Below are 26,703 nucleotides of genomic sequence, written 5' to 3'. Positions count from 1 at the left end.
GTGAGCGGAAAATCTGAAGGGGGAGGATGTAAGATGGAGAAGGTGTGGGGGACACTCAAGGGGGAACCAGATCAGGGGAAATGGGGGAGCTGGGGCAAGAGAATAAAGGAGTAACTTGAGGGCGAAGGTGATGGGTTTGACATGAAGAATGTCAAATGCTACAGGGGGAAGGAAGTGAGGGATTTGATGGCAAGAGATTTATGTAAATGAAGCAATACATATTCACTGAATACACAAAATGGGGCATAACATCTCTAGCTTTCCATATTCACAGCCTTCTTGGGTAAGCAAAGTTTAGCATGCTGCCTAGACACACAGGGTAGATTTACACTGCAATAAAAGACCTGCAGCACTGCTGTGGCTAGCTCAGGTCAACTGACTAGACTCACAGGGCTCAGGTTACATGGCTAAAAATTGCAGTGTAGATATTTGGCTCAGGCTGGAGCCCAGCTCTGAAACTCTGTGAGGGGGGAGGGTCTGAGAGCCTGGTCTCCAGACCAAGCCCAAACATCTACATGGCAATTTTTAGCACTGCAGCCCAAGCCCCACAAGCCTGAGTCAGCTGACCCAGGGTCTGAGAACAGGTGTGGTGGCCTTTTTATAGCGGTGTAGATGTACCCACAGATCTCTTCAGCTGACTCATCGTGGTGGAAGATTCTAAGACTCTACATAAAAATGTTATTTTCCTGAGTCTTGCGGCAATCAATCATGCAGGTTCCATTAATCCCAACGCAGGATACAAAATGGGTTTCAGCCACTCTCAGGAAGAATGAGGGGTAAGGATATTGACAAAGCAGTGATGTTGGTGTTGCACAGGAAACAACCATTGAAACAGCCACACGCTGGCAGAAAGGTTGTGTGTATATACTGTTATTTGACACAAGTGCCAAATAAGGATGCATTCTCTCATCTCTGTTTGGCATTGCCATTGACATCACTGTCAGAAAAAGTTTAGGTGGATAAAACATAGACCTCACATGGCTCAACAACAGTACACTAGGAGATCTAGATTTTGCTGACAACATAGCTTATCTAAGTGATATCTCAACCAACATGCAAGTAAAGATTGAAAGACTATCCCAGCATCACAAAAAATATGTGGTCAATAATTAGTTATGAGAGACAAATCTGATGAGGACCTCTGCTAATTCCCAACTCAAACGTTATTTTAGAGGGCACAGGCATACCAGAAGTGAGACAATTTAGGTACCCAGTAAATTGCAGTAATGTGCAAAGCAATGGCGATGTTCAGAAAGAAATAATGTCACAAACTGACAAGGTGGCAATTGTATTTACCAGCTTAAACTAGACTTGGTCATCTACAATCAACAAACTATTAATCTTCTACTCAAAATGTTGTTTCCATCTTGACATATGGATGTGAAAGTTGGAAATCCTAAAGGTAGACTGATGCCTAAATGCCTTTGAAGGCAAAATAGTATGTGTTATATGGAATGAATTTATAAGTAATGCTGAAGTTCAGCAGAGAGTTCAACCATGGCAGATGCGCAACTGGGCAGCTAGAAGAACGCACAGAGGGGCTGACCAGAAGAATCCCTCCATCAAACACCACATAGAGAGAGAAATCTTATGGGACTTCACAACATAGAGGCCACGTGAAGAGCAGCCAAAGACAGATGAATGATGGAGCCTTGTTTGTGCCCTAAGTGAGGTCTGACGTTGCAGGAAGAATTCAGATTGTTATTTAAGTTAACAGTAAAGGAAATCTCAAGAAAGGGGTTAGTTTGGATGCTAATCAGTGCATCCTTTGCCTTTTGCTTCCCTCCCCACAAACATAAACTGAACTTGTCAGTTAAGATCATGCCACTATACACAGTGACAGACTTAGCATTTTGAGTCAGTGAGATGATTCTTTGAGGAACCTTTACACATAACTGAGTCATTTTATATAGAAGTGAGGCACGGGATCTTCATTCCATCACCAGTCCAGCCTCCCATAACAGCCAGGAAAAAGCTTGTCAAGGAACAATTTTCCAGATAAGCTGTAATGCGAGGGATACCAGTCCCTCAGCCACAAGAGTTGCTTGTGTGCATTCTGGCAGCTTTAAATATTAGCTAATTAATAATTCCATCACAAATTAGGTAGGTATTACTGACAATTTTAGAGAAGGAGACCTTGAAGCACATAGGTAATATGTCAGTGATTAATTGTGGCAGGTTTAGGATAAGTTATTCAAGTAACAACAAAAAATAGTTTGTAAAGTAAATCTAGTACAGATGCTACTGGAATGTAGCTTGGCTGTATTCTCCTTCTCGATCTCTGCAACTATGGTGTATGTCTGTCACTGTGTATTCACATGAAATGTGGCACTGCATAATACCCTCCAGATGGTATGACAACTTTCCACTTCAAGCTTAATCCTTTCTAGCACAAAAAGAACATGCTAATTTTCTACTTACCATTGTTAAAACTAACACTAAATGTTCCTGTAACTAAATAATAATAATGTATCTCGTTTCTAATCCTTTGTTTACTTTACACATTTGACAAGGGTCTGTGGTGCTGCTACCATCAGCAACAGTCTTGGTGACACCATCCCCACAGCCACATTTTGTGCTGGGTTCCCTTAACCCCCCAAATGAGCGATGGCTGTAATGCAGACTGTGTGGCCTTCAGTGAAAGCCACTCCATGCACTTTCAGGGCCAGTTTTTAGCATTTGCAAGGTTTTTTTCTGCAAGGAAAAGAAAGAGACACACACACCCCCCCACACACAAGGGGCTGTCCATAAATTACATAACACATTTTTTGGTGATTTTCAAGATCTACCCGTCCCCTTGTAGCACTGAAACAAAAAGTAAAATTAAGAAATTAAGCCCCCCCTCCTCCTCTTAATGGTTAAATAATTTATGGTCAGCCCCAACCATGGAAACTCTGGGATTTAGCCGAGGTCTCTAAAGGCTGGGTTTGTGGGAGGCAGGATTGTGCGGGGCACGGTGGCAGTGTTTCCCCGTGCACCTGGCAGAGACGAGCCCCAGGAGCTGCTGCCAGCCCAGCCCAGCCAATCTGGCAGGGACTGGGGAGGAGGGAGCTGATCGGCGGGAGCTCCCGAAGCTCCCAGCGCGGATCCGGGGCGGGCCGGGCCGGGCCGGGGGAAGATGGCAGCTGCCGCAGAAGCCATCGCCTTGCGCCTGGCCCGGCAGGAGGAGGAGATCCGCTGGTTAACAGCCGAGATCGGCTGCCTGAAGGAGCCGGAACCGGAGCGCGGCCCGGGCAGCAGCAGCCCAGAGCTGCACAGGCTGAGGGCGGAGAACGAGAAGCTGCGCTACCGGCTCCTGCACCTCCGGCGCAGCCTGACAGCTGAGCTGGGCCGCGGGGAGCAGCGGCGGCCGGGCCCCGCAGGAGGCGGGAAGGTAGCGCGGGGCAGAGGGGGGAGAGGTAGACCCCCGAGCCAGCCCCATGCTAACCCTGGGTGCCGGGCAGGGGCCTGCCTGGCATGTGGCGCGTGGAAGCGATGGGGCTGGCGGCCGTGGGGCGGGGCAGCCCGTGGGGCTGGGCTGGGCGGCTGTAGGGCAGGCGGCTTTGCGGTCTTCCATCGTAGTGGGCGGGCTGGCAGCTGTAGAGGCTCAGTGACATGAGCACCAGCAGCTATCACTCAGTCCCCCAAGACTCTAAAATTTCCCTTGTTTTAGTTTGGGTCACTTTAAGGTCCCCTCAAGCGATTTCAACGTTTTCTTTTGACAAGTGCTGAAATGCTGGTGTGGCCATTATGTAGAGGTGGAGAGTAGCTCCTTGAGCCTGCATTGAACATGGGTTGGTGCCAGGAACTTCTTCCTTTTTTTAAAATGAACTAATATTTGCTTAGTGTTTGTGGCTTGGTCTGTGCTTTGAAAACGTGAGATGCTGTACAGGCGCTAAGTATCCTTCAGCAAACAGGTGTAGTGCCTTGCTGGATTAGGGCAAACTGTCTGCTACTCAATCCAGGTAGAACGGGGGTTATTTGGTAGGTTGGAGGAACATACTAGAAGAAGTGGCAGATGTTGATACAAGCTGTATCCATAAGGAGAGTTTACCTGCCTCTTGTTCAGGTTCACAACTTGTATGTTCTGTTGGCTGCCCTGCATTATTCTACATCCTCAGGTAGCAGTAGTTGCCAATTATTGGTGATACTGGAGTCAGTGACTTCTTTAGGATAAGGACCTTGCCATAGTGATTCACATTTCTGTGATTTTGAGACTAAATTACTGCAACATGTTTTTCATGCACTTATTCTTTACAATCACTCAAACTTCAGCAGGGACAGACTGTAGCAATCCATTTGTGTTGTTGCAGAGAGCAGATTACACAGGAGCTCAAATAGCTGTACTAGCTCTCAATGAATTTCCAGATAGAATTGAAATATAGAGCCTTAAATAGGTTACAACCTGGTTACCTCATTGATATCCTTCTCTCTTTATGATTAAGTGATCATATTAGATATCCAGAGGCCTCAGCTTACATCAGAGCTTTGCTGTTCAAACATGTAGTAATAGACTTTGCTCATTCCCAAAGGGTTTACATCCTAAAACAGACTAGAGGGTGGGAGGGAAACTAGATGCAGAGAGGTGAAATGACTAGCTCAAGGTCACACAGCCAGTCAGTAGCACAACTGGAAATAAAACCCTTGTCCTGAGTTTAAGTCCATTACCCTACATTCTGGACCACAATACCTCTCTATAGTCAGCTTGTTTTCAGTGTGGTCTGAGTGTGGAACTGGTTTCTTTTATTCTCTCACCAAAGCCTGATTTTGTTGCTCTTCAGACTTTTTTGTTCTCTAGTCTTTTTCCTGGGAGGATTTTGTTGATATGTTGTAGCAGTGAGAAAATTCCAAAGGATTTGGAAAGATTCTATCTCTTGGACACTGGGCCTGTTATTTTCCTGGACCAGTGGACATACACCCAGAACATTGTATAAAAAGGCACAGTTTTTATTTATTTGTTACAAAGAGTCTGATGATGGGCTAAAAAAGTCATGGGGTGTATCCTATCAGAAGAAATTGAAAGACAATGTCCCTTTTCTGAATATGCTTTCATTGCTGTTTATCTATCTAAATCATGTGCCTGCCATGGAATGTCCCAGTAAACATAGTGGTATAACTTTTTTTTTTTTTTTTTTTTTTTGGTTAAAAGAATACCTCCAATGCAGGCCTGACTGGTGCCCAAAATAAGAATAAAAAGGAGAAGAAAAAAGAAAATGAAGTTGTGAATGGGCTTAGGAATGAGGTAAGCAGATATTTTATAGTGCACAAAAGAAGAATCTTCACTAGGTTCAGGGCTGGTCCTCCCCTTTGTCACACCTTGTGCCTCATAAGTAAGGCTGCGAGTCTGTCACGGATTCCATGACCTCCATGACTTCTGCAGCGACTGGTGCTGGCTCAGGGGAGGGAGAATTCTAGCAACTGGCTAAGACTTGCACACATTCTTAATTTTACACACTCACTAGTCCAGGGGAGGGCAAACTACAGCCCTTGGGCGGATCCCGCCCATCAGGATTGTCAGCCCCGTGACGCAGCGAGGCTAAGGCAGGCTCCCTGCCTGCCCTGGCCCCGCTCCACTCCTGCAAGCGGCTGGCTCCTGGGGATGGGGGAGGTAGAAGGCTCCGTGCGCTGCCCTTGCTTGCAGCTTACATTGGCTGGGAACAGGGAACTGTGGCCAATGGGAGTTTCGGGAGCGCTACCCTTGCCTGTGGGTACCACACAACAGAGCCCCCTGCCCCACACCATCCCCTGGAGCCACTGCTGGACATGTTGGCCATTTCTGGGAGCGGCATGGGGCCAGGGCAGGCAAAGAGCCTGCCTTTGCCCCTCTGTGTGCCACTGCCACTGCAGAGCTGCTCGAGGTAAGTGGTGCTGGGCTGCACCCTGAACCCTTCCTGCACCCCACACCTCCAGCCTCCCACCCTGAGCCCCTTGCTGCATCCCGCACCCCTCCTGCATCCCAACCCTCTGTCCTGATCTCCTTCCTGCACACCACACCCCCTCCTACACCCCACGCTCCCACCTGCACCCAACCCCCCCTGCCCCGGTCTTGCATACAATTTTCTCACCCAGATGTGGCCCTCGGGCCAAAAAGTTTGCCCACCCCTGCACTAGTCCCATTGAATTCAGTAGTATTGCTTACAGTGTATAAAGTTAAGCATGTGCAAAGCTGTTATTTTCAAGATAAGGGTTGAAATGCATATTCTTGTCAATATTGACCAAGAGTCAGAAAAGTTTCATCAGCTATAGATGTGGCAAGGGGATTTCAGCAGCTGAGAGTGGTATTGTGGGGGAGTGGTATTTGGTGAGCAAGAATACAAGGGAATGCTTAGTGGGGGTGCAGACAGAGACTCCCCATCCCTCCAGGATAGCCCTGGTGAGGATTGGATTTTAGAATATTTCAATATTAATCTGTGTAACAAACTTGAAATTGGCCATGATAGTTATTACAACCTGACACTTTGGGAGTTGGAAGTGTTTATGAATGTACCTATGTATTTATTTATCTTTCAGAAGCACATGGAGATACCAACCAAGATCAGATGTTGTATAAACACATGGTAGATTAACCTGCCATTTGTGTTCTCTTTTTTAAAAATAGTTTTCTGACTGCTTTGTGTGATTCTTACAGCTGCAGTATGAGCCAAGCTTCATAGATGACAGGCTGAAGCTTTATGAAACACTGAAAAAAGAACATGATGCCTTGCTTGCTTACAGAGCAGCCAACCAGAGCAAGCCTATAAAAGTGATTCTGACTGATGGTAAAGTCATTGAAGGGGAATCTTGGAAAACAACACCATATCAGTTGGCTGCAGGAATTAGGTAAACTGCAGGTGTGAATGTGTTGTAATAAATAGTGGGTCCCCCCCCCCCTTTGGAGGTAGTTGATGATATAGGGTCACTGAGTGGATGACTGGCTCTTTTTTTATTTATTTTTTAAATATTTCCTTTGCCTTCCTTTCATTGTGAAAGCATTGATGCAAGTGGACTTAATGCAGAAATCACTGGATGTGGTTCTTTGGCCTTTGTTTTACAGAAGGTCAGACAAGACGATCATAATGGTTTCTTCTAGCTTTAAAATCCAATGAAACTGTCAGCAATTAACTCTGACTTGAAATTCAATCCTAAATAATGATAGAATATGGGATTATTATTCAGTAAGCAGAGTTCTCCTCCTCCCTTAACCTCCAAATCCTTCCTTCAGGAGAGAGTAAGTCATCATATGGTTTAAAGTCTGTAACTCAAAAGTGAACCAAGTTTGAAAATGTTTTAAAAGTCTATAGAGGCCAAAGGGCCAGATTTTGAAGGTTATTCAGGTGCCTGAAAATATAGACAAGTGCCTCGTAGGATTTTCAGGAACACCTGGGCAGCTAAATGCCTTTTAAAAATCTGGCTCCAAATGCCTTTGATACGCATGTTTATTACTTTTATTTGTTAGTCGAGGACTGGCTGATAATGCAGTAATAGCCACAGTGAATGGTGAATTGTGGGATCTGGATCGTCCGTTGGAGGGAGATTGTTCGCTGGAGCTGCTTACATTTGATAATGAAGAAGCTCAGGCAGTAAGTAAACTGACTCTTGATTTTACTTGATTAAAGAAACTAATATCTTGAAAAGAAATCTCCCTTTTATTGTCTTGGTTTTCTTTTTTAATAAAAATCCTGAACATTAGTAGTCCTCGGTATAGTTCAATATATTGAGCACAACAAAATTATTGTTAAATGATTAGTCAAGTGACAAATAATTGTGACTTGACCAGGTATATTTGATATATATATAATGTGCTATTTCAAAAGGGAATTTATGGATAAACACAAATTTTTAGACTCCTTTCTTTCTCCCTTTTTTAGCTAATGTGTAGAAGTTGACTGAAAACAAAACAAAAATTACCTAGATTTGTATGTTGTTTCAATGCAGCTTGGTGTTTTAAAAATGTCTCTGATATATGTTGTGGATGAAGCATCCAAGGGTTTGACCCTGGGAGAACAGTGGTAGTTAAGGTTGCTTAACATCTCAAAAGATCAGGTCCTAAATGTGTTAACATGTGGGGAATCTTATACTTTATACAGAAATCTCATCCTTATACAGAATTTGATCTGTGAATAAAATATGCCTGCCTGAGCCTGCAGCACTTCAGTAACTTCAGGCATGTGTGTATCTCACTCACTGGAACTATGTGCATAAAGTTATGTACCTCAGTTATTGTGGAGTAGGGGCTGAAGGCCCCAATTCTACAAAGATTTAAGAATATGCTTAACTTTATGCACTGTGAATAGTCTCATTGATTACCATATAGGACTAATCACAGTGCATAAAGGTAAGTCCGTGAATAGGTCTTTGTGGGATTGAAGCCTAAATTCAAAACAGTTCAAAAGCTAAAAAACTTGTCATTGTGTAAGAGTCTCTGTCAAATGTCCTCAGATAATGTGCATAATGGCATTTATAATAGTCAGACTGCTGTGTATGTGATCATTATTTGGGTAGAAATTAAAGTTTAGGTGGCCAGAAATCAGCCTATTTATGAATGAACAAAACACAAAATTGTTGTGGCTGAATCACACCAGAAGTCTAATCACTAAGCAAATTAGAATAAAACAGGGCCACAATGGTGCAGCTACCATCATGTTGTTGAATTTATCAGATACAGTTATTCAAATCTACATTAATCATCTAACACAGTAGAAATAAAGACAGAAACAGCATTTCCTGCTTAGAATTTAAATATTGTGGCTTCATCTCAACACTTTTCTTTGACAGAAATGCCTTGCTTTTTTAAAAATTACGTAACACCAAGAAGTCATTGTCCTGTGACCTGCTTTTCTGACTTATTATTCATTTATAGGTTTACTGGCATTCAAGTGCTCACATCCTTGGAGAGGCCATGGAAAATTATTATGGAGGCTGTTTGTGCTATGGGCCACCTATTGAGAATGGATTTTATTATGATATGTACATTGAAGACAGGTAAAATGTCACAGATGTCTGTCTGTAAACATTTTGATTTTGACTTCAGTACTTCAGGCTTAGTTATGCTGAATCAGGTTTTTACCCGCATATTAAAAAGAAAGTAAAGTGGATCCATTGTTTTCATTTAAAACTGACAGGTTAGTCTTCTCTTCATGGCAATTTTTGGAAGAAATAGTTATTTCTGAAGTTTATTCCTATCAGACTTCTCCTTAAGACTTACAGTTGCTGAATGTTTTGTGGAAGAAAGTAGAGCTGTGAGATAAAATTTTCTAAGGTGTCTAAGTCACCTAAGGCACATAACGTTTCAGAGTGGTAGCCATGTTAGTCTGTGTCAGCAAAAAGTGCCACAAATACTCCTTATTCTTTAGGTGCATAGGCCCTCAAGTGTCTGTCACTTTTGAAAATGGACCTTAAGTCTTCAATGAGTTTCAATTAAACTTTATCTCTTATGTCACGTTTGAAAATGGGACTTCTGCTCCCAAGTTACGTAGGTGTTTACCCATTGTCTAATCATTGTTTGCAATTATATCGTTCCGTCTGCTTTCTAGCTCTCCGCTGTGTGTATATATATAGCCAGGCAAAACTGAGAACTGAAATCAGCTAATAGGATGTTTCTTCAGCTGACTTGAGCCACATGTAGCTTTTCAGTGCTGGTCCATGTGTTATTAAAAGTCAATAGTAAAGAAGAAGAATTTTTTTTTGCTTGTGCCTTTCTATTTCCTTATATGTAAAGTTGGCCTAAATGTTTTTTCTCTTTGGTTTGTTTAACTTTGGATATGTCATGAATATCAAGTTGTCTCCCCTATTCTTTCCTGATGTGTCTCTAAAAGTTGGAAGAACTGAAGTGTCTGTTTTCTCTGTCCTCATCTGAAAGGGGGATAGCGTTGAATCTTTTGCACAGAAAACTCTTCTTCTTCCATTAATTTGACAGGAGTTGAAGTTAAGCGTGATTATTATTGGTTGTTTTGTTTTGTTTTAAAGCTTGACTAAATGTCAGATGCTTAGGTCTCTTGGGCCTGAGAAATTGTAGTGTAGACATTTGGGCCCTGGGACCCTGTGATGGGGAGGGTCTCAGAGCTTGGGCTCCAGCCTGAGCACGAACATCTACACAGCAATTTTTCAGCACCACAGCCTGAGCCAGCTGACCCATGCCAGCTGTGGCCGTGACGTGAGGCTTTTATCCCCAATGTAGACTTATCCTAATGCACTCAGGTGCCATGAAGATGGGATCAGTAAAAATAAATAGGACAATTTTATATAACAGTATATATTCTTTTGAGGCCCCAATCCTGCAACACTTATGCATGTGTTTAACTACTACAGTGAGTAGCCCATTGATTTTTCAATGGGACTTCTAACAATAATAAAGTTAAGCATTTGTTTGCAGGATGGGGGCCTGAATGCATAGTTATATTAAACTAAAGGAACCATTGTAGTGATTAAATCAAAGAAGTCCACTCTCCTTACAAAAAAGGAAGTAAATGAATATGGTTTCCCTATGGCATTTGAGGGTAGTAAATTGTCCTACTAAACTTTTCTGTTATTTAAAAGTATAGTAACTTTTCTCTATTTTTTTAGAGGTGTATCTAGTACAGAATTTCCTACATTGGAGAACACGTGTAAAAATATCATAAAAGAGAAGCAGGCTTTTGAAAGATTAGAAGTCAGTAAGGAGATCCTACTAGATATGTTTAAGGTAATTCTTTGGAGCTACTATAAAACTTGGAGAAATGAGCATGTAAAAATTATTTTTAAAATAGAATTTTAATTCATTTTGGATAATATTATGATTTACGACTTTTTCTTTGTCCATCTGTACAATGGGTATTAATTACTAGTCTCTTGGTAGTATTATGTTTTTAATATTTTGTAAAAGCACTTTGAGGTACTTGATGGAAAGACACTACACATAATCAGCATACACCCAGACAGATTAGCTATATCTGTCTGATTGTCCTGTCTTCCCTGTATGTTTTATATCACTGTCTTCTTCTGGAAGGAATGTCAGGCTTTCTCTGCTATGTATGATTATGTCACTCTTTTTAGTACAGGGGTTCTCAAACTGGGGGTCGGGACTCAATGGGTGATGAGGTTATTACATGGGGGGTTGCAAGCTGTCAGCCTCCACCCCAAACCCCGCTTTACCTCCAGCATTTATAATGGTGTGAAATATATTAAAAAAGTGTTTTTAATTTATTAGGGGGGTGAGGTGTCGCACTCAGAGGCTTGCTATGTGAAAGGGGTCACCAGTACAAAAGTAGGAGAACCACTGCTTTAGTAGTTTTAGTGCCTTCTAGTGAGTCAAATATGAGTGCCTCCATTATACCAGAAAGTCATTGTAGTTGTTGATGTTAATGAAGTTCTAGTTCCAGATATCTGTTTTTTCTCCCCCATATAGTATAATAAGTTTAAATGTCGTATCCTGAATGAGAAAGTTAACACGCGGACTACCACAGTATACAGGTAAAAATATACAAGAATACATATATTATTTCATTGCTTAAATAACTGTACTTTTATAATCAGACAGTAGGAATTTGGGCAGACTTCATCTAAATTGAAGGAAGAAATTTTTTTTCTCTACATTTATTAAACTAACATCCCAGAATTCGTGAAGGTTCCCTTTTTTTTAACTAGGGCTCTGATCCTACATACCTGTGCACATACTTAACTTTAAGCACATGAATAGTCCCGCTGAAGTCAATGCTTAAAGTTAAGCACATATGCAGCATTGAGGCCTAGATTTGAAGTTAGTGTTTGTGCATAATTGTATCTTGTCTTCAGGTGGATGACACATGCTTCTCAGAATTACCTCTTGTCTTCATTGGTAGACAAGGGGAGCATGCCCATCCTTGTAATTGCCTCCCATCTGAGGGAGAAGAATAAAACATATAGTCACAAGTGGAATTTGAACCCACTATCAGTAACATTAACTGCTAGCATGGTGTTTGATGTGAATCCTGTCCAGCTGGGGTTGTAAAAGGTAAAGTTGGCTGGAAAATGGCAAAACTTTTTTTTGTCAATTTTGTTTAGATGAAAACTTCCTGACCAGCTTTCGTGGGAGAGTGTATAAGCCACAGGATGTCCTCAATCAGTGGCTCACAACCTTTCCAGACTACTGTATCCCTTTCAGGAGTCTGATTAGTCTTGTGTACCTCCTAGTTTCAGCTCACTTAAAAACTACTTGCTTACAAAATCAGACATAAAAATACAAGTTTCACAGCATACTATTACTGAGAAATTGCTTACTTTCTCATTTTTACCATATAATTGTAAAAATAAATCAATTGGAATATAAATATTGTACTGTACACTAAAATGTAAGTACGTAGAGCAGTATAAACAAGTGATTGTATGAAATTTTAGTTTGTATTGACTTCACTACTGCTTTTAGGTAGCCTGTTGTAAAAGGAGGCAAATATCTAGATGAGCTGATGTACTCCCTGGAAGATCTCTGTGTACTCCCAGGGGTACGTGTACCCCTGGTTTAGAACCACTATCCTGTATGGCATCATTAGGTAGTTGAGGGTAGGTGCTGAGTATTGCCTAAGAGTCTGCTCCCTATGATTCATGTGAAAACCACTTTGCAGTACTGGGTCATAGTATATTTCTGAGACTAGAGAAATTACTGAGAAATTCATGCTGCACAATTGCATGTAAAACACACCTCATAAATTTCTGACCACTTATGTATAATTATTGTATTCGTAGATGTATGCTAGTCACCATAACTTTTTCTTGTACATTATTACTGATTATATTTTAAAGTGTTGTAAGATTTTAGGAATAAAATGGTATATGTCTGAATTATTTTGTTGTAGGTGTGGTCCATTGATTGATCTCTGCAGGGGCCCACATGTGAGACACACTGGAAAAATTAAAGCCTTTAAGATTTTTAAGGTAAGAGTAGAAATTGATAAGCTTTTTCAAAGCTAACTAGAGCAGGGGCAAGATTGAATTATACTGGTGTGTGTGTTAGAGGGTTTTGGTTTTTGGTTTCTTCCCTTCCCCTCCCTCTTCCCCTCCCCCCCCCAAATGCCATAGACTGGGGTCTACTATGTCCTTCTTTTTTTTTTCTTCCTTGATTGTCACACCATCAAAGCCATCCTTAACGTTTCCCCCCCCGCCCGCTCACTCCAAGTAAAATTACTGATTACCCTCCTTCTGTCTTCCCTGCTCCCCCAAAATCAACTGACTCTTGTCCATCCTGATTGTGCTCAGCTCTGTAGTGGTGTAAATGAACAGGATCGACTCATTTTTATAGATTATTAGTGTAGCCATTTGTTCACAAAGTAAGGGAACGTCCATGTTTATTGGCACAGAAAACAGTGTTTTGCTCTGTCTTTTCTTTATTTTTAGATCCCATTAACTTGGCCAACTGCTGGCCAGTTAAGCCAATGAAACTGACACATATGCATCTCAAGACCGCCCCTGATCTGCTACCATATGTTGTCCCCACACCCTCTGTCAAGCCCCCAGTGAGCACACTGTTGCGCTTGTCTCCCTTGCACACCACAAGATCTCTGTAGAGTGGTGACCACAGGACCTATAGTTATATTTTTTCCCAACCTGGAATGCTTGCCCTGGGTGACTTGGAGGCAGGGGCGGCTCCAGGCCCAGCACCCCAAGCGCGTGCTTGGGGCGGCAAGCCGTGGGCGGCACTCTGCCGGTGCCGCGAGGGTGGCAGGCAGGCTGCCTCTGGCGGCTTGCCTGCGGAGGATCCGCTGGTCCCGCTGCTTCAGAGGACCTCCAATAGGCATGCCTGCGGAGGGTCTGCTGGTCCTGCAGCTTCGGAGGACGCCTGCGGGAGGTCCACCGAAGCCGCGAGACCAGTGGACCCTCCTCAGGCAAGCTGGAGGAACTTCCAAGAGGAAGTCCCTATCTGCCGTGCTTGGGGCGGCAAAATGCCTAGAGCCGCCCCTGCTTGAAGGGGACTGTAAATAATGTGTAACCTGTAGGAAAAATCAGTGACAAGCATCTGTTTGTTTCTTTTTATGTTTTCAAGGCTATCTTTTTCAAGGAGACAGTCTAGAAATTATTTTTCTAAATGAAAACTGAGAATTCTTCATGTTTCCAGGCCCCTCAAAACATGGGGCTTACATGACTGCTAATGCTAGGTTAGCTTTCTGTACCTGAAAGTACTGCTTCTTTAAAGTGACATTCTGCACAAAAGAACCAGAATTAACTTGTGCAGATGCTTCTGGTAATTAGATAATATAAGTTACTGGCAACCATTAATTGGTTAATTAGTGGTCAGAGTCCTTGATCTCCTTTGAACATTCAGCATCCTTTTGTTCAGTTAACTTTGTGCTTGAGATCTGTGGGGCTGTTGTATTTAAATATTCAGATTAAGTGTTCAATCCTCAAAACAGTATCTGTATTTGACTTGGAAAACGAGTTATTTTTACGTTTTCTACTGTCTTACTGCATCATGTGAAGTTTACATTCATCTGTAATGTAATGACATGATACAAGTTAAAATAACATGGCCAAGTACAACAAATGCATGATTAGAACAATTATTTATTTATTTTTATGCATGCTATGTTACTATTTCAAAAAAAAGCAGTGCATGCGTTTAACTGCAAGTATCTTTGTCGTTTAAACCAATATTGGATGACTTGTCAATTCTTTTCCCAAGAAGCAGTGAGATACGGTAATTGGATTGGATTAGCGTTTATTCTTCCCCTGCAACTGTTTGTATAATGTTTTTAAAAAATGTTATTTTTTTTAACTTCAGAATTCTTCTACATATTGGGAGGGAAAGGCTGACATGGAAACATTGCAGAGAATCTATGGAATCTCCTTTCCTGATAACAAAATGATGAAGGAATGGGAAAAATTCCAAGAGGAAGCCAGAAATCGGGATCATAGGAAAATTGGAAAGGTAGGTACTGTCGATATTTTTATTACTTTTTAAAGGACGTTGTCCTGATGATTAATCCAAAATATATTTCTTTCTCCCCAAAAGACCCTCTGAAAACTGAGTACTATTAGCCACCCCCAAATGATGGCTAAAATTTAGTTGGGTGACCCATGAACAAAACTAAGAGACTGATTTTTGCCATTGCAGATATTAAGGATTCTTCATAAAAATGTAGGAATTAGAGATGACTAGTTAGGCCACTTAGTCTATCCCTCTGTTCCATATGGGTTATCTAATGTTGATTTTCTTCCACTACTTCCCTTCTAACTATTCCGTGGTCTAATGGGTCTTGTTTTTTTGTTTCCTGATATTCATCTTAAATCTTCCTTTACTTAATTTAATCCTGTTACTCCTATTTATTCTCCCTTGGACCACCCTAAATAATTGTTCTTTCTCCTTAGTGTTCAAACCCTCCTCTATCCCCTCCCCACATACCCACCTGTGGTTGCCTTCTAGCTAGGCTATACATGCATAATTATTTTAATCTCAGAAATCATTCCTTCTCTTGCCATATCATCCCTCCAGTTTTCTGTTGCCTGCTTACTTTTTGAATCAGCATGGGATTAAAATTGACAAGATCCCTGTTCTCTGAATCTCCCAGATGACAGATTAATCTCCTAATATCTAAAATGTAAATCAGAAAATAAAGTGTGAAGCAACTATTTGATGACTTAGATGCACATATATGCTGCGAATAATTGAACTCATTAATATATTAATCTGAAACTTGTTTACTGAGAAGTATACACGCACTGAATCTCCATAAATCCTTGCCCAAGCTGACTCTCTCCTCTCTTGTTTGTACTCAACCTTGCCTAAATTCTAGCCTGTAAACTCAAGGCATGGACCTGACTAGCTATGTTAGGAACCTAATACACTAGTGAGACTTGTACAGATAATAAACATGATCTGTGTTTGATCACATTTCATATTAGGATTCCATTTATAAAGGTTTACAGGGGTTAATAAAATATCAGTAGATGTCGTAAGTATGTTCCAGGAATGAGTCATAACCATCTCTAACACACATAGAAGCATATCAGTAGAAATTGTTATAACTATGTAAACCACATATTGACTTGTTGGAGACTCTAACAATAAAGTAACCAAGCATTACAACATCTTGGTCACTTATTAACCCTTTATAAACTGAATCTTAATATGAAGTATGATTTTTTTTTTGTTCAGTATGTATTTACATTTATTTCTTTCCCAGTTAAAAATGGATGAACTGTTGTAACATGATACATAGGATACTAACAGAGGTTCTCCAAAGAAAATGTACAGTACTAGACCCCACTCTTATGCCTACATTCTTAGCACAGGGCTTTGACAAAGTTTCTACTTGCTCAAAATCCTGGGCCATTAAACCGTCTCACCAATGAGTGGTGTCTGCCTGCCAAATGACTTTTTTCCTGCACTAGTAGGTAGGAGTGTTTTAAGGGCTCAGATTTTTGAGGAAATGTGAGATTAGTCAGTCACACATTTTGAGATGGGTCTCTAGTGTCACATGCCTTCTGAAAATCAGAATTACTGGTAAATTATTTTCTCCACATTTTTAATCTTGTTCTCTTCTGTAGTTCTTATTGCTACATTCTAAAAATATCATTCACTGTCTCTAACAAGGAGTCTTAACGCTCTCAATTTAAAAATAGTGATTCGAACTGGAAAAAACATTCATGGATACAATTTTTAAGTGGGCTTACTGAATTCTACATTCATTTGTACAGGAGCAAGAACTTTTCTTCTTCCATGATCTAAGTCCAGGAAGCTGTTTTTTCCTCCCCAAAGGTGCCTTTCTTTATAACACTCTCATGGATTTTATACGAGTAAGTGGGCATGTCTTAAAGTTTCTAATCAACATAATTAAACATTTTTCCTTTCTCTTGAAGATGTTACTTTTTTCAGACTGGCCTTAACTCAAATGACACATTTTTGAGGTCCCTTCCAGCCCTACATTTCTATGATTCTTATTGATCCAACTATTGCATTCAGGCGCTCCCACACAAAAAAATGTGCTCTATGTATATATTTGTGTACAGATATACTGAAACTTTAGTGAGGTTATGTGGGATAACTGCAGGAAGAATTTGACCTTAATTTTTTTTTCCGCTAATTATTAAATCACAATACATTTATAACTTGATTGCAGTCATTTAACCCTTACACATGTGATCCCATTGACTTCAGTAAAGATCTGTTGTAAGTAAGGGTTGCAGGATCAGGTTTTTACCCTATGTAAAGCACACTCTCTAACTTTTGTTTTGGCTGCATCACCTTTTGGATTTGTTTTCTAGGAGGAATATCATAGGCGTAATTTTACTGAAGTAATATCACCTAACATCTACAACAGTAAACTCTGGGAAGCATCAGGTCACTGGCAGCACTACAGTGAAAACATGTTCTCATTTGATGTTGAGAAGGAAACATTTGCCCTTAAGCCCATGAACTGTCCAGGACATTGGTTTGTATTATCTTTCCTGTTTTCCTATTTCTGAAGGTAATGTTTTGAGGCTCAGGAAAATTATATTAACTTCAGTGCATTACTATATTATAGTAAAACTTTATACAGTAGACAACCCTTATAGGGCAATCAGCTGTCGTCAGCACCTGTCCCAAGGTATGTTTAGAGAGGTTGAGTACAGTTCTGCCTCTGTTTATTAAATACATGTTTAGGGGGGAAAAAAGATATAATTTGCAACTCACTTGGGTTTTTTTTTTTTGCAGTTTGTTTAAAATTTACATTGGATAAGGATGGGATGAACTCATGGCTAGAGAGTAAGACAGGATGCTGGAAACCACTGAGTTTAACTTCGGCTCCAACAGGGACTTGGTTCTGTGGTCTTTGTCAAGTCACTTTTTTCTGTGGCTCATTTTCACCATCTGTATAATGGTTGCTATACTTGCCTACCTTTCAGGGGTGTGGAGAGAATTAGTGGTAGATTCTTGAAAAGTGTTATGTAACTGATAACCTGTTTATCTTGGTTTTTTCTTTGACTGGCCTAAGCTGATTTAATTCAAAATTAATCTTTTTATCTTGGGCCTTGTGGAAGATATTAGCATGTAAAAGAAGTCAAAGACTATTGGGTATAAGTTTTTCCTGCCTAAATATACTTTGTCTCTTCTAGCTTGATGTTCGCTCATCGCCCACGCTCATGGAGGGAAATGCCTATTAGACTTGCAGACTTTGGGGTTCTTCATAGAAATGAACTCTCGGGGACTTTGAGTGGTTTGACTCGAGTCAGGCGTTTCCAACAGGATGATGCACACATTTTTTGCACAATGGAACAGGTGACGAACTTTTCAGCCTTGATCTTCTCTTGGCATGTTATTGTGTAGCTTAAGTGCATCATTTGTTGCTTTTATTTCATCCCTATTGCTAGGTTGCGTCCTTCTAATTCATCTGGGATTCAGTGTGTCTTAGATTTCTATATAATTGCTTAAGTCAGTATGCTATCATGCTTAGTGTCTACGTCAGAAATGGCCAACAGTATAATGCCCTGATGTTTTATTAAGTTTTCCTTTTGGGGTATAAATGTTTATTTGCAAAGGAGAACAATAAGTATTTGAGACGTTACTGACTGTGGGTTATTAAGTAGGCCTACCTGGAGTTGTATATCTACGGGAAAAAATCCTATACAGGATCTTACTTTTACATATCTTGAGACAGGGATATTGAAGTAATAATGACAGAGTCCCAAGAGATCAAATAACTAGGAAAAAAGTAATATATCATTGAAAGTGATATACCAGTTTAAAAGGTGGTATATCATGGTAATGTTCTCCACTTAACTATGCTGAGTAGTATTTTATTCCATGAATGATCCCAAAGATTTCAGTGGGGAGTAAATTAATACACTGTGTGAGAGAGAGTGGTAGAACCTGGCCTCAAAATCCCAAGCCTACAAAACATGTTTCTGATTCAGTAAAAATAGAGCAAGCCTGATTACAGTGATAAAACAATAGTAATGATCAAGCAGTTCTCCTTGACAGCATTTTGATATTCTGTTTGTCAGCTGATTTGTGTTGCTTAAATTTCAGATTGAGGAAGAAATGAAAGGCTGTCTGAACTTTTTGAAGTCAGTTTATGCAGTGTTTGGTTTTACCTTTCAATTGCATCTTTCTACAAGACCTGAAAACTTCCTCGGAGAAGTAGAGATCTGGGACCATGCAGAAAAGGTAACGCAGGAAGGTACTTTATACTTCCATTCACAGAAATTTAATGCATTTTAATATGGCCAAATGTAAATGTATCCATCTCAGAAAAAGAATGTAGGCCATACTTACAGGATATGAGACTCTTTTTCCTAGGAAGCAGTGACTCTGAAAAAGACTTGGAGGTCCTGGTGGATAATCAGCTGAACATGAGCTCCCAAAAGAGTTAATGTCATCCTGGGATGCATAAACAGAAGAATCTTGAGTAGGAGTAGAGAGGTTGTTTTGCCTCTATCTTTAGCACTGGTGTGACTACTGCTGGGATATTGTGTCCCATGTGGTGGCCACAATTTAAGGAAGATAATGGAAAAATTGAAGAGTGTTTAGAGAAGAGCCATAAGAACGTTTTTAAAGGATTAGAAAACATGCTTTAGAACGGTGGTGGGCAACCTGCGGCTTCTGGGCTGCAGGTTGCCCACCACTGATTTAGAGACTCGAGCTCAGTTTGTTTAGTTTGAAGAGGAGGTTAAGGAGTGACCTGGTTACAGTCTTCAAGTATCTACATGGGGAAAACGTTAAATAATATGTTCTTCAGTCTAGCGGAGAAAGGCATAACACAATCCAATGGCTGGAAGTTGAAGATAGATGCATTCAGGATGGAAATAAGGCATAATATTTTTTAAAGTGAGTAATTAACCATTGGAAGAATGTATAAAGGATCATGGTGGATTTTCCACTGCCAATTTTGAAATCAAGATTAGATGTTTTCCTAAAATATATGCTCTAAGAATTATTTTGGGGGAATTTCTATGGCTTATATTGGTAAGACTGGGCTCTAAAATGTGTACTTGATAGATGTGAAGCACTGACAAAATAAATCTCCTGATTCATATAGTTTCTTGTACCCATAGCTTGAACTGACTTTCTAACAGAAATTTCTTTGTTGCTCTCCACTCACTCTGTAGATCCAAAAGCCAGGATTTAAAGTTATTGCCGTATATACTTGTTCATAAGCTGAATTTTTGTTAGTAAAAAAGGGAAGTACCAGAGACGGGTTGGCTTATGAACAGGTATAGAGAGGAAGAGGTGGAACACAGCTCCTCCCCCCAACAGAGGGAGCAAGGAGAGGCAGAGCCAGAAGGGAAGAGGCAAGGCTAAAGTCTCTCTGCTTCTGGCCAGGCTGCTCTCTCCCCAGCCTCCAAAGCAGCTGCAGCTCCGGGGCTGGCAGGTTGCAGCCGTGCCACTCAGCCCCACCCCCCAAACCAGGCTGTGGCCGCACGCCCAGCGCGCTGTAACGTGCTGCGGCCGCCCTGCCCGGTCTGGCCCACCGGAGCAGGCTGCGGCCGCCCTGCACGGTCTGGCCCACCGGAGCAGGCTGCAGCCAGGTCAGAGACATCCTCCTCTGGCCCTCTCCAGATAAGGTGGGAAGGGATGGGATGGGGAGGGTCCCGGGCTAGGGGTGGTGTCATGTGGGGGGTGGTCACAGGGGTTACTCCTCTGACCCCCAGCTTCATTCCCCCCCACCCCTCTCAAAAAAATTTCCCCACCTGTTGCTGTCCCGGCCCGTCAGGGTAAGCAGCTGGTGTGCTGGAACACTTTGTTTATTTAGGTTTACCTCCGTGCCTGCGATGCTCGAGGTAAACAAACCATCTCGGCCCACCAGCGGCTTATCCTGATGGCTCGGGAGCCAAAGTTTGCTGACCTCTGAATTATAGGGTTGGTTTATGAACGGGTTATAAAAAAAATTCAATTTTTACTTATCCATCCGGGGAGGGGGGGGTCGAATTATAAATGAACCGGCTTACGATCGAGTATATACGGTACTTTTTTTTTAGCTGTATTTGTTCAAAACTCTTTATATTGCTAAGATATTTGAGTCAGTCCTACCCATTTTCTCACTTTGTATGACTTAATCTTTGAAGTACAGTTCTTTCCCTCACCTTCCTCTTCATGGGCAGCTTTGGTAGGACTTTGTTAAAGAAATACACTTTTTAAAAAAACTGTAACGTTTATACTAGTTCTTTTTTATTTTTATAATTAGCAATTACAAAACAGTTTAAATGACTTTGGAGAGCCATGGAAGTTGAATCCAGGAGATGGAGCATTTTATGGTCCTAAGGTGAGTAAATCAGTGCAGTTCTGCAATGAAGCTCTAATGCAGCTTTGTAGGTGCATAATAGAGTAACCAAAAAACCTTTATATAGTAACTAAGGCATTTCCTTTGCAGATTGATATTAAAATCAAAGATGCTATTGGCAGGTACCATCAGTGTGCTACCATCCAACTTGACTTCCAGCTACCAATCAGATTTAATCTTACTTATGTTGGGTAAGTGCTTGAATTCTTAATCTGTCAACTATATGACAGACAATTTTTTTACTTTCACTGTTTGTAGCACCCATTAAAAATGAGTTAACCAAAAGCAGTTTAATTATTTACTGGCCTTTGGACAAGCTGCTGACCTACCACTAAATGCCTAGGTGCATTAGTGGGGAAAGACATCCCCAGCAGTGGAAATAAGGACTTGGAATGGGCCCTGAGCGGAGGATTTTCCCCCCTGATTTTAGTAGTGTGTTCAACTGCTCAGTTTCAGTGTAAATGTAAATGAGCAGAAAAAATTGATAACTTGTCTGTCTGGTCTGCTCTTCCTGAAGAGAACTGAGTGCATCTGCCTTAGGTAGCCTTTGAGGAAACTTATTTGGGACAGACACACTAATCAATACTATAGTCCGATGCGTCACTGAACACATTAAGTTTACACTTTAAATTATCAGCACCTTGCAGGATTGCGTTCTTGACACAGTCACAATTTTAAAGTAAAGATCAGATCAGCTGGGTTATCTTTGATGGAGGTGCATAAATCATACACGAACAATTCTTTCGAGAAGGGAAATACCATTTTTGGCTTCTAACTTTAGAGAAGAACACTTCCTTGTTGAATAAACAAGTTTATGATAGTCATGTTGTCCTTGGACAAGTACTTCCATTAGTTTTCTGTTTTTCTGATTTGCCACATTTGATTGTAATTTCTCTCTCCTGACTTTTTTTAATAAAAAAGCAGGATCTTTGTTTTGGATTTGATCTGCTCTTGCTACTTATTTGTCATCTGAAGTCCCAATTGTTTATTTTTCACAGCATGATAATCATCACAGAAACCAAAGGATTGAAGTTTCAGATGGGAAATAAGCAGTAGGAACAGGGGAGATCCTAATGAAGATAATACTTTAATGTAAATATCAGTAAAAATGAGTAGAAAGAAGTATATCAGAGAAGAAGATATATAGATGTGGACCTGAGTCATAGAGCTGGAATCTGAATTCAAGTTCACAGTGGTTTACAAAACCAGGGTTTTCTTTTGTGCCCATTTCTCATTATACGTAGGCAGGATTATTTCAAACTGCTTTAGCCATCAGTTATTTCCTGAATGTCAGTATGTCACAGTAAATTTGGAGTTAAAGCTGTTGGATTTCATGCCATTGATAACTTGCTAATATTTAATATTTTATTTATATAAAAAGCAAAGTAGAAGATGGAAAAATGACAGTAAGCTTATATGTGCGCTGATTAAGGTAAATGTCTTAATCTTCTTTCTTTCTGATTTTCTTTCTTTGCAGTAAGGATAGTGATGATAAGAAAAGGCCAGTGATCATTCATAGAGCTATTTTGGGCTCAGTGGAGAGAATGATAGCTATTCTAGCAGAAAATTATGGAGGAAGATGGTATGTGACACGTACAGTACTAAGAAACAATTAGGCACATAGCGTGAAAATACAGAAACTTCCTAATAGCCAACACAAGACTCTTAGCAAAAGTAGCACAGGCAACACAACCAAAAGGTGGAATGTCTCATTAAGGCCTGAGTGCCATAAAATCATTAATATAATGGTTCATATTTAAAATATTAAGATTACTGTATACAGTAGACAAACTCAAACAACATAATTGTAGACTAAAATAAAATATTAGAAATTCAGTTTTACTTATTTCAGATTATAATAAAACTAGTACAGTAATTTAAACTGCCATATTATTAATATGGCAGTTTAAATGTTCGCAGAATACATTTTATTCACCCTTCATTATTTAGCTTGCAGATTCATTTTTTATACTTATATGGCTGTTGTACATATATAGATCCATAAATTAGAGAGTCTTAACATATATAAATAGTGAAAGCTGCTCCTTTATTCATGATTAATATCTGAAAGATAGCTTCTTCATGAATTGATGATAAAGAAGTACCATTGAATGGAGGGGGGCAGAAAGGGAACAGATCTCACTCATGAACGCACAGTCCATTATTTTAAAAGTATAAAATAAATGAAAACGGATCGTGGGAAAAATTAAAATGCAGTCTAGTTATGAAACCAACTTTGAAAGGAACAAGAGATCAAAGTTGTGTATATATCTTCATGCCCTGTGGGTTTGTATCCTGAGCTCATTCAAGGGATTCCAGACTTTTATCTAAGCTAGTTGGGTACTAAAGTCACAAGCAGGAGTGCAAAACCCAAGGGTGGTGGTGTCACTAGGATATTTCCTTCAGAGAACAATACCTACAAGTGATTTCCCTTTACACCATAATATGAACTGACTCCAAAGCAACCTGAAAATGTTGATTGTTATACGGTAACGTTTTCCCTTTTTTTTTTAATAACATTAACACGAAAGTAAATTTAAACTTAAACTAGTAACCTCTTTCCATATTTTTTTCTATTGTTCTAAGGAACAGTGATGCATATAATATTCTGTAGTGTCTAAAGGTCATCCACTATTTGGAGACAATTAGCCACAACAGGGATGGATTGATTTCATGACATTTTATTTTAGTTTTAACAGTAAATTTCAGGGCTTCTGTTATTTAACCCAGCTCCAAAATTATTCATTAATATATTATGTTCTAGGTCAGGGTTCTCAACCTTTTTCTTTCTGAGGCCCCACCAACATGCTATAAAACCGCCGTGGCCCAGCTTTGCCTCAACAACTATTTCTCTGCATATGTAAGCCAGGGCTGGCCTTACGGGGTAGCAATCAGGGCAATTGCTCATGCTTTGGCTTCAGCCCCACATGGTGGGGCTTAGGGCCCTGGGCTTCAGTCTCATGCGGTGGGGCTTTGGCTTTCCGCACTGGGCCCCAGCAAGTCTGACTCTGTCCCTGCTTGGCAGACACCCTGAAACCTTCTCGCAGCCCCCCAGGGGGCTCAGGAACTGCTGTTCTAGATGAATTGGGCAGGATTAAGATCATGCCTTAGCCTAGATGTCTAATTAAATTTTAAAATTAAATATTTTTGAAAATTATTCAGCTACTCTTAGGGCATATAAACATTGGTATGAATGGAAGGTATGTGTTTTGTGTATGTGTATATACAACATATATTTTTTATATATTTTTTATTTTTGTTACATTTGCCAGGCCTTTCTGGCTCTCTCCTTGCCAAGTCATGGTTGTCCCTGTGGGCCCTACTTGTGAAAAATATGCTCAGCAGGTAAGAGTAGACTTCCTTTAAAAATAGAAATAAATTTTATTTTATAATCTATTGGATAACCTATTAATTCCATCCTAGAACAGAAACATGTAACTTAGGAAATATAGACATGCTTGACAGAGATGAAAGCATTATTGTCGTAGTCTTTATTACTTTATAAAATTGTCATGAATCTAAGATGGGGACATGTAATTCCTAAACAAAATCATTCTTTTGGGCTTTCTTACTGCTTAGGCTTCAGTAATTCTCTAGTTTTAAAAAAAAACAGAGTAGCCATCTTGAATATTGTAATCAGTGTTTTATTATAAAGATGTCTGTTAAGCTCATGGAATAAATTTGCCCCAGTCTTGCCAAGTACATAAATTTTGTATAATTTTCTGAAGTGAATAGTCTCTGTGATTTCAATGGAACTCCTCGCAAGAGCATATTTATGCATACTTAAATGCTTTGCACAATCAGCATCATGATCTCTGGTGATATATATATATATATACACACACACTGTAACATTAATGAAACTTTAACTTTCTTTTAGGTTTGCCGTGAATTTTTTGAAGCAGGATTTATGGCTGATGTTGATCTAGATCACAGCTGCACATTAAACAAGAAAATAAGAAATGCACAGCTTGCACAGTATAATTTTATTTTAGGTAATTGTGTATTTAGGTTTTTGATCATTGTATAAGTGTTTTTTTTTCTTTTTTAAATTTTGGTTATAAACTTCAAATGCTGGCATAGAATTTTATTTTATTTTAAATTTCATAATGTAAGCAGTAGATTAAATAGATTTTTGGCCAATTAGTTAAAGCAGAGTTTCTTTTCACATTTTTAAAAAAAAAAAGAGTAAAGGAATAGGTATGAGTTTAAAATAGTTTTATGTTTAAATGGTAGGGCATACCTTCTTGAATGTGTGGAAAAGACTAAGATATGGGGCTGGAGTGATGACCAGCATTGGTCCCAGTGAATTTTTCTCTAGTAGTTATTTACTCTTCAAAAGTTACAAGCTTGCTGCAGATCCATTAATGTCTTTCTGCAATATTCCTCTTGCAGTGGTTGGAGAAAAGGAAAAAGCAATTAATGCTGTCAATGTGCGAACAAGAGACAATAAGGTTCATGGAGAGATTTTGGTAACATCTGCCATTGAAAAACTAAAGAAACTGAAGAAATCACATGCTTTATATGCAGAGGAAGAATTCTGAAATAGCTGCTAACTGGGAGCCATGTTAACTCTAAATGAAGCTGATTATTTTTCCTCCTCTCTCTAATACCGTTGTGCTTATTTGCAAGGTCTTTGAATTAATGCACAGAAATGGAGCTGATGTGGGTGCTTTGGGGATAGTGTGAAGGACAGACGCAAGCCTTGGCTCCTCAAGCAATCACATGAATCCATAGCAACTGGAAAATTCCATTTAGAAAATAAACTTACACCTATGCTACAAAATGTATTGTTCCAGCTATATAAATAAAGCTGGAGCTCTATAAAAGTGGTCAAGAGAAAAACACTGGAAAGTGTACTTGCTGCTACTGCTAAAAAAAACCAAAACTTAATCAGATAGTCAAAAGTAGCTATGTAACTTACTTGTCTGGCATCAGAAACTTGGCAGCTTGTAGATGAAATTAAAATGCTCCTCATATCTTTGTTTTGACATCAGTTTTCTCAAATATTTTTGTTTGGGCGTGTCTAGTTCCTACTGGACTAATGTCTACAGGCCACACACATATTGGTACTATTGTAAGTCTCAGCAGCAAAGACAAGCACTGAATGGGCATTAAGACTGAATAGGTGACCACCTAGAGAGAGGTTGAATTATACTGTCTGAGCAATGTAGGAAATGTAGGTTGTTGGCTATAGGGTTCTTGTTCTTTGAATACATGGAAAACCTCCATTTACAGTGCTGTAAACTTGGCTCCTTTCACAAGTACTAAATTCACTTTTAAAAGACTTTAAAAAAACAAAAACAAAACCACCCCTCCATAGAGTGTATTGTGGTGTTTCTGCTTTGTTTGGGATACGGGCACTAGAAAAATCTGTTACATGTACATTTCCTTAATTATTTTATCTCTACAACACAGTTTATTGGAAACATCAGCCTAAGTGTATGTTGAATCTAAATTTGTACTTTTAATTGCTCCATTTTGTAATTAGATAAAAAAGTTTACTGTTCCAGGCAGTTGAAATAAATCTTAAATACAACAA

The 26,703-nt window shown here is 39.9% G+C and overlaps 1 protein-coding gene across 2 annotated transcripts; it reads left to right on the top strand.

Annotated features, from left to right (window-relative positions):
* The first annotated feature begins 3,100 nt into the window (after positions 1-3,100).
* Positions 3,101-26,703, top strand: TARS3 (threonyl-tRNA synthetase 3). Of its 2 annotated transcripts, XM_030578428.1 has the most exons (19): positions 3,101-3,373; positions 5,129-5,221; positions 6,608-6,798; positions 7,415-7,538; positions 8,819-8,940; positions 10,522-10,639; positions 11,342-11,406; positions 12,765-12,843; positions 14,684-14,830; positions 16,600-16,698; positions 17,167-17,333; positions 17,998-18,160; positions 18,911-19,048; positions 21,066-21,143; positions 21,252-21,352; positions 22,639-22,743; positions 24,434-24,506; positions 25,042-25,156; positions 25,557-26,703. In XM_030578428.1, the coding sequence occupies exons 1-19, from the start codon at positions 3,119-3,121 to the stop codon at positions 25,703-25,705; spliced, it is 2,382 nt and encodes a 793-aa protein (XP_030434288.1). In that variant the 5' UTR covers positions 3,101-3,118; the 3' UTR covers positions 25,706-26,703. The 2 variants fall into 2 exon arrangements, with proteins under 2 accessions (XP_030434288.1, XP_030434289.1); XM_030578429.1 differs by lacking the exon at positions 16,600-16,698.

This window comes from Gopherus evgoodei, chromosome 10 (assembly GCF_007399415.2).
Source record: "Gopherus evgoodei ecotype Sinaloan lineage chromosome 10, rGopEvg1_v1.p, whole genome shotgun sequence".
Classification (NCBI taxonomy): Eukaryota; Metazoa; Chordata; order Testudines; family Testudinidae; genus Gopherus; species Gopherus evgoodei.
This window is presented reverse-complemented; position numbering and strand designations above follow the sequence as displayed.

Bases quoted from the DNA above. Each gene is read 5' to 3' on its own strand.
- TARS3 (XM_030578428.1), top strand. From the start codon at position 3,119: ATGGCAGCTGCCGCAGAAGCCATCGCCTTGCGCCTGGCCCGGCAGGAG. The intron at 7,539-8,818 runs GTAAGTAAACTG...ATTCATTTATAG, and splicing joins ATAATGAAGAAGCTCAGGCA to GTTTACTGGCATTCAAGTGC. The intron at 24,507-25,041 runs GTAAGAGTAGAC...ACTTTCTTTTAG, and splicing joins GTGAAAAATATGCTCAGCAG to GTTTGCCGTGAATTTTTTGA.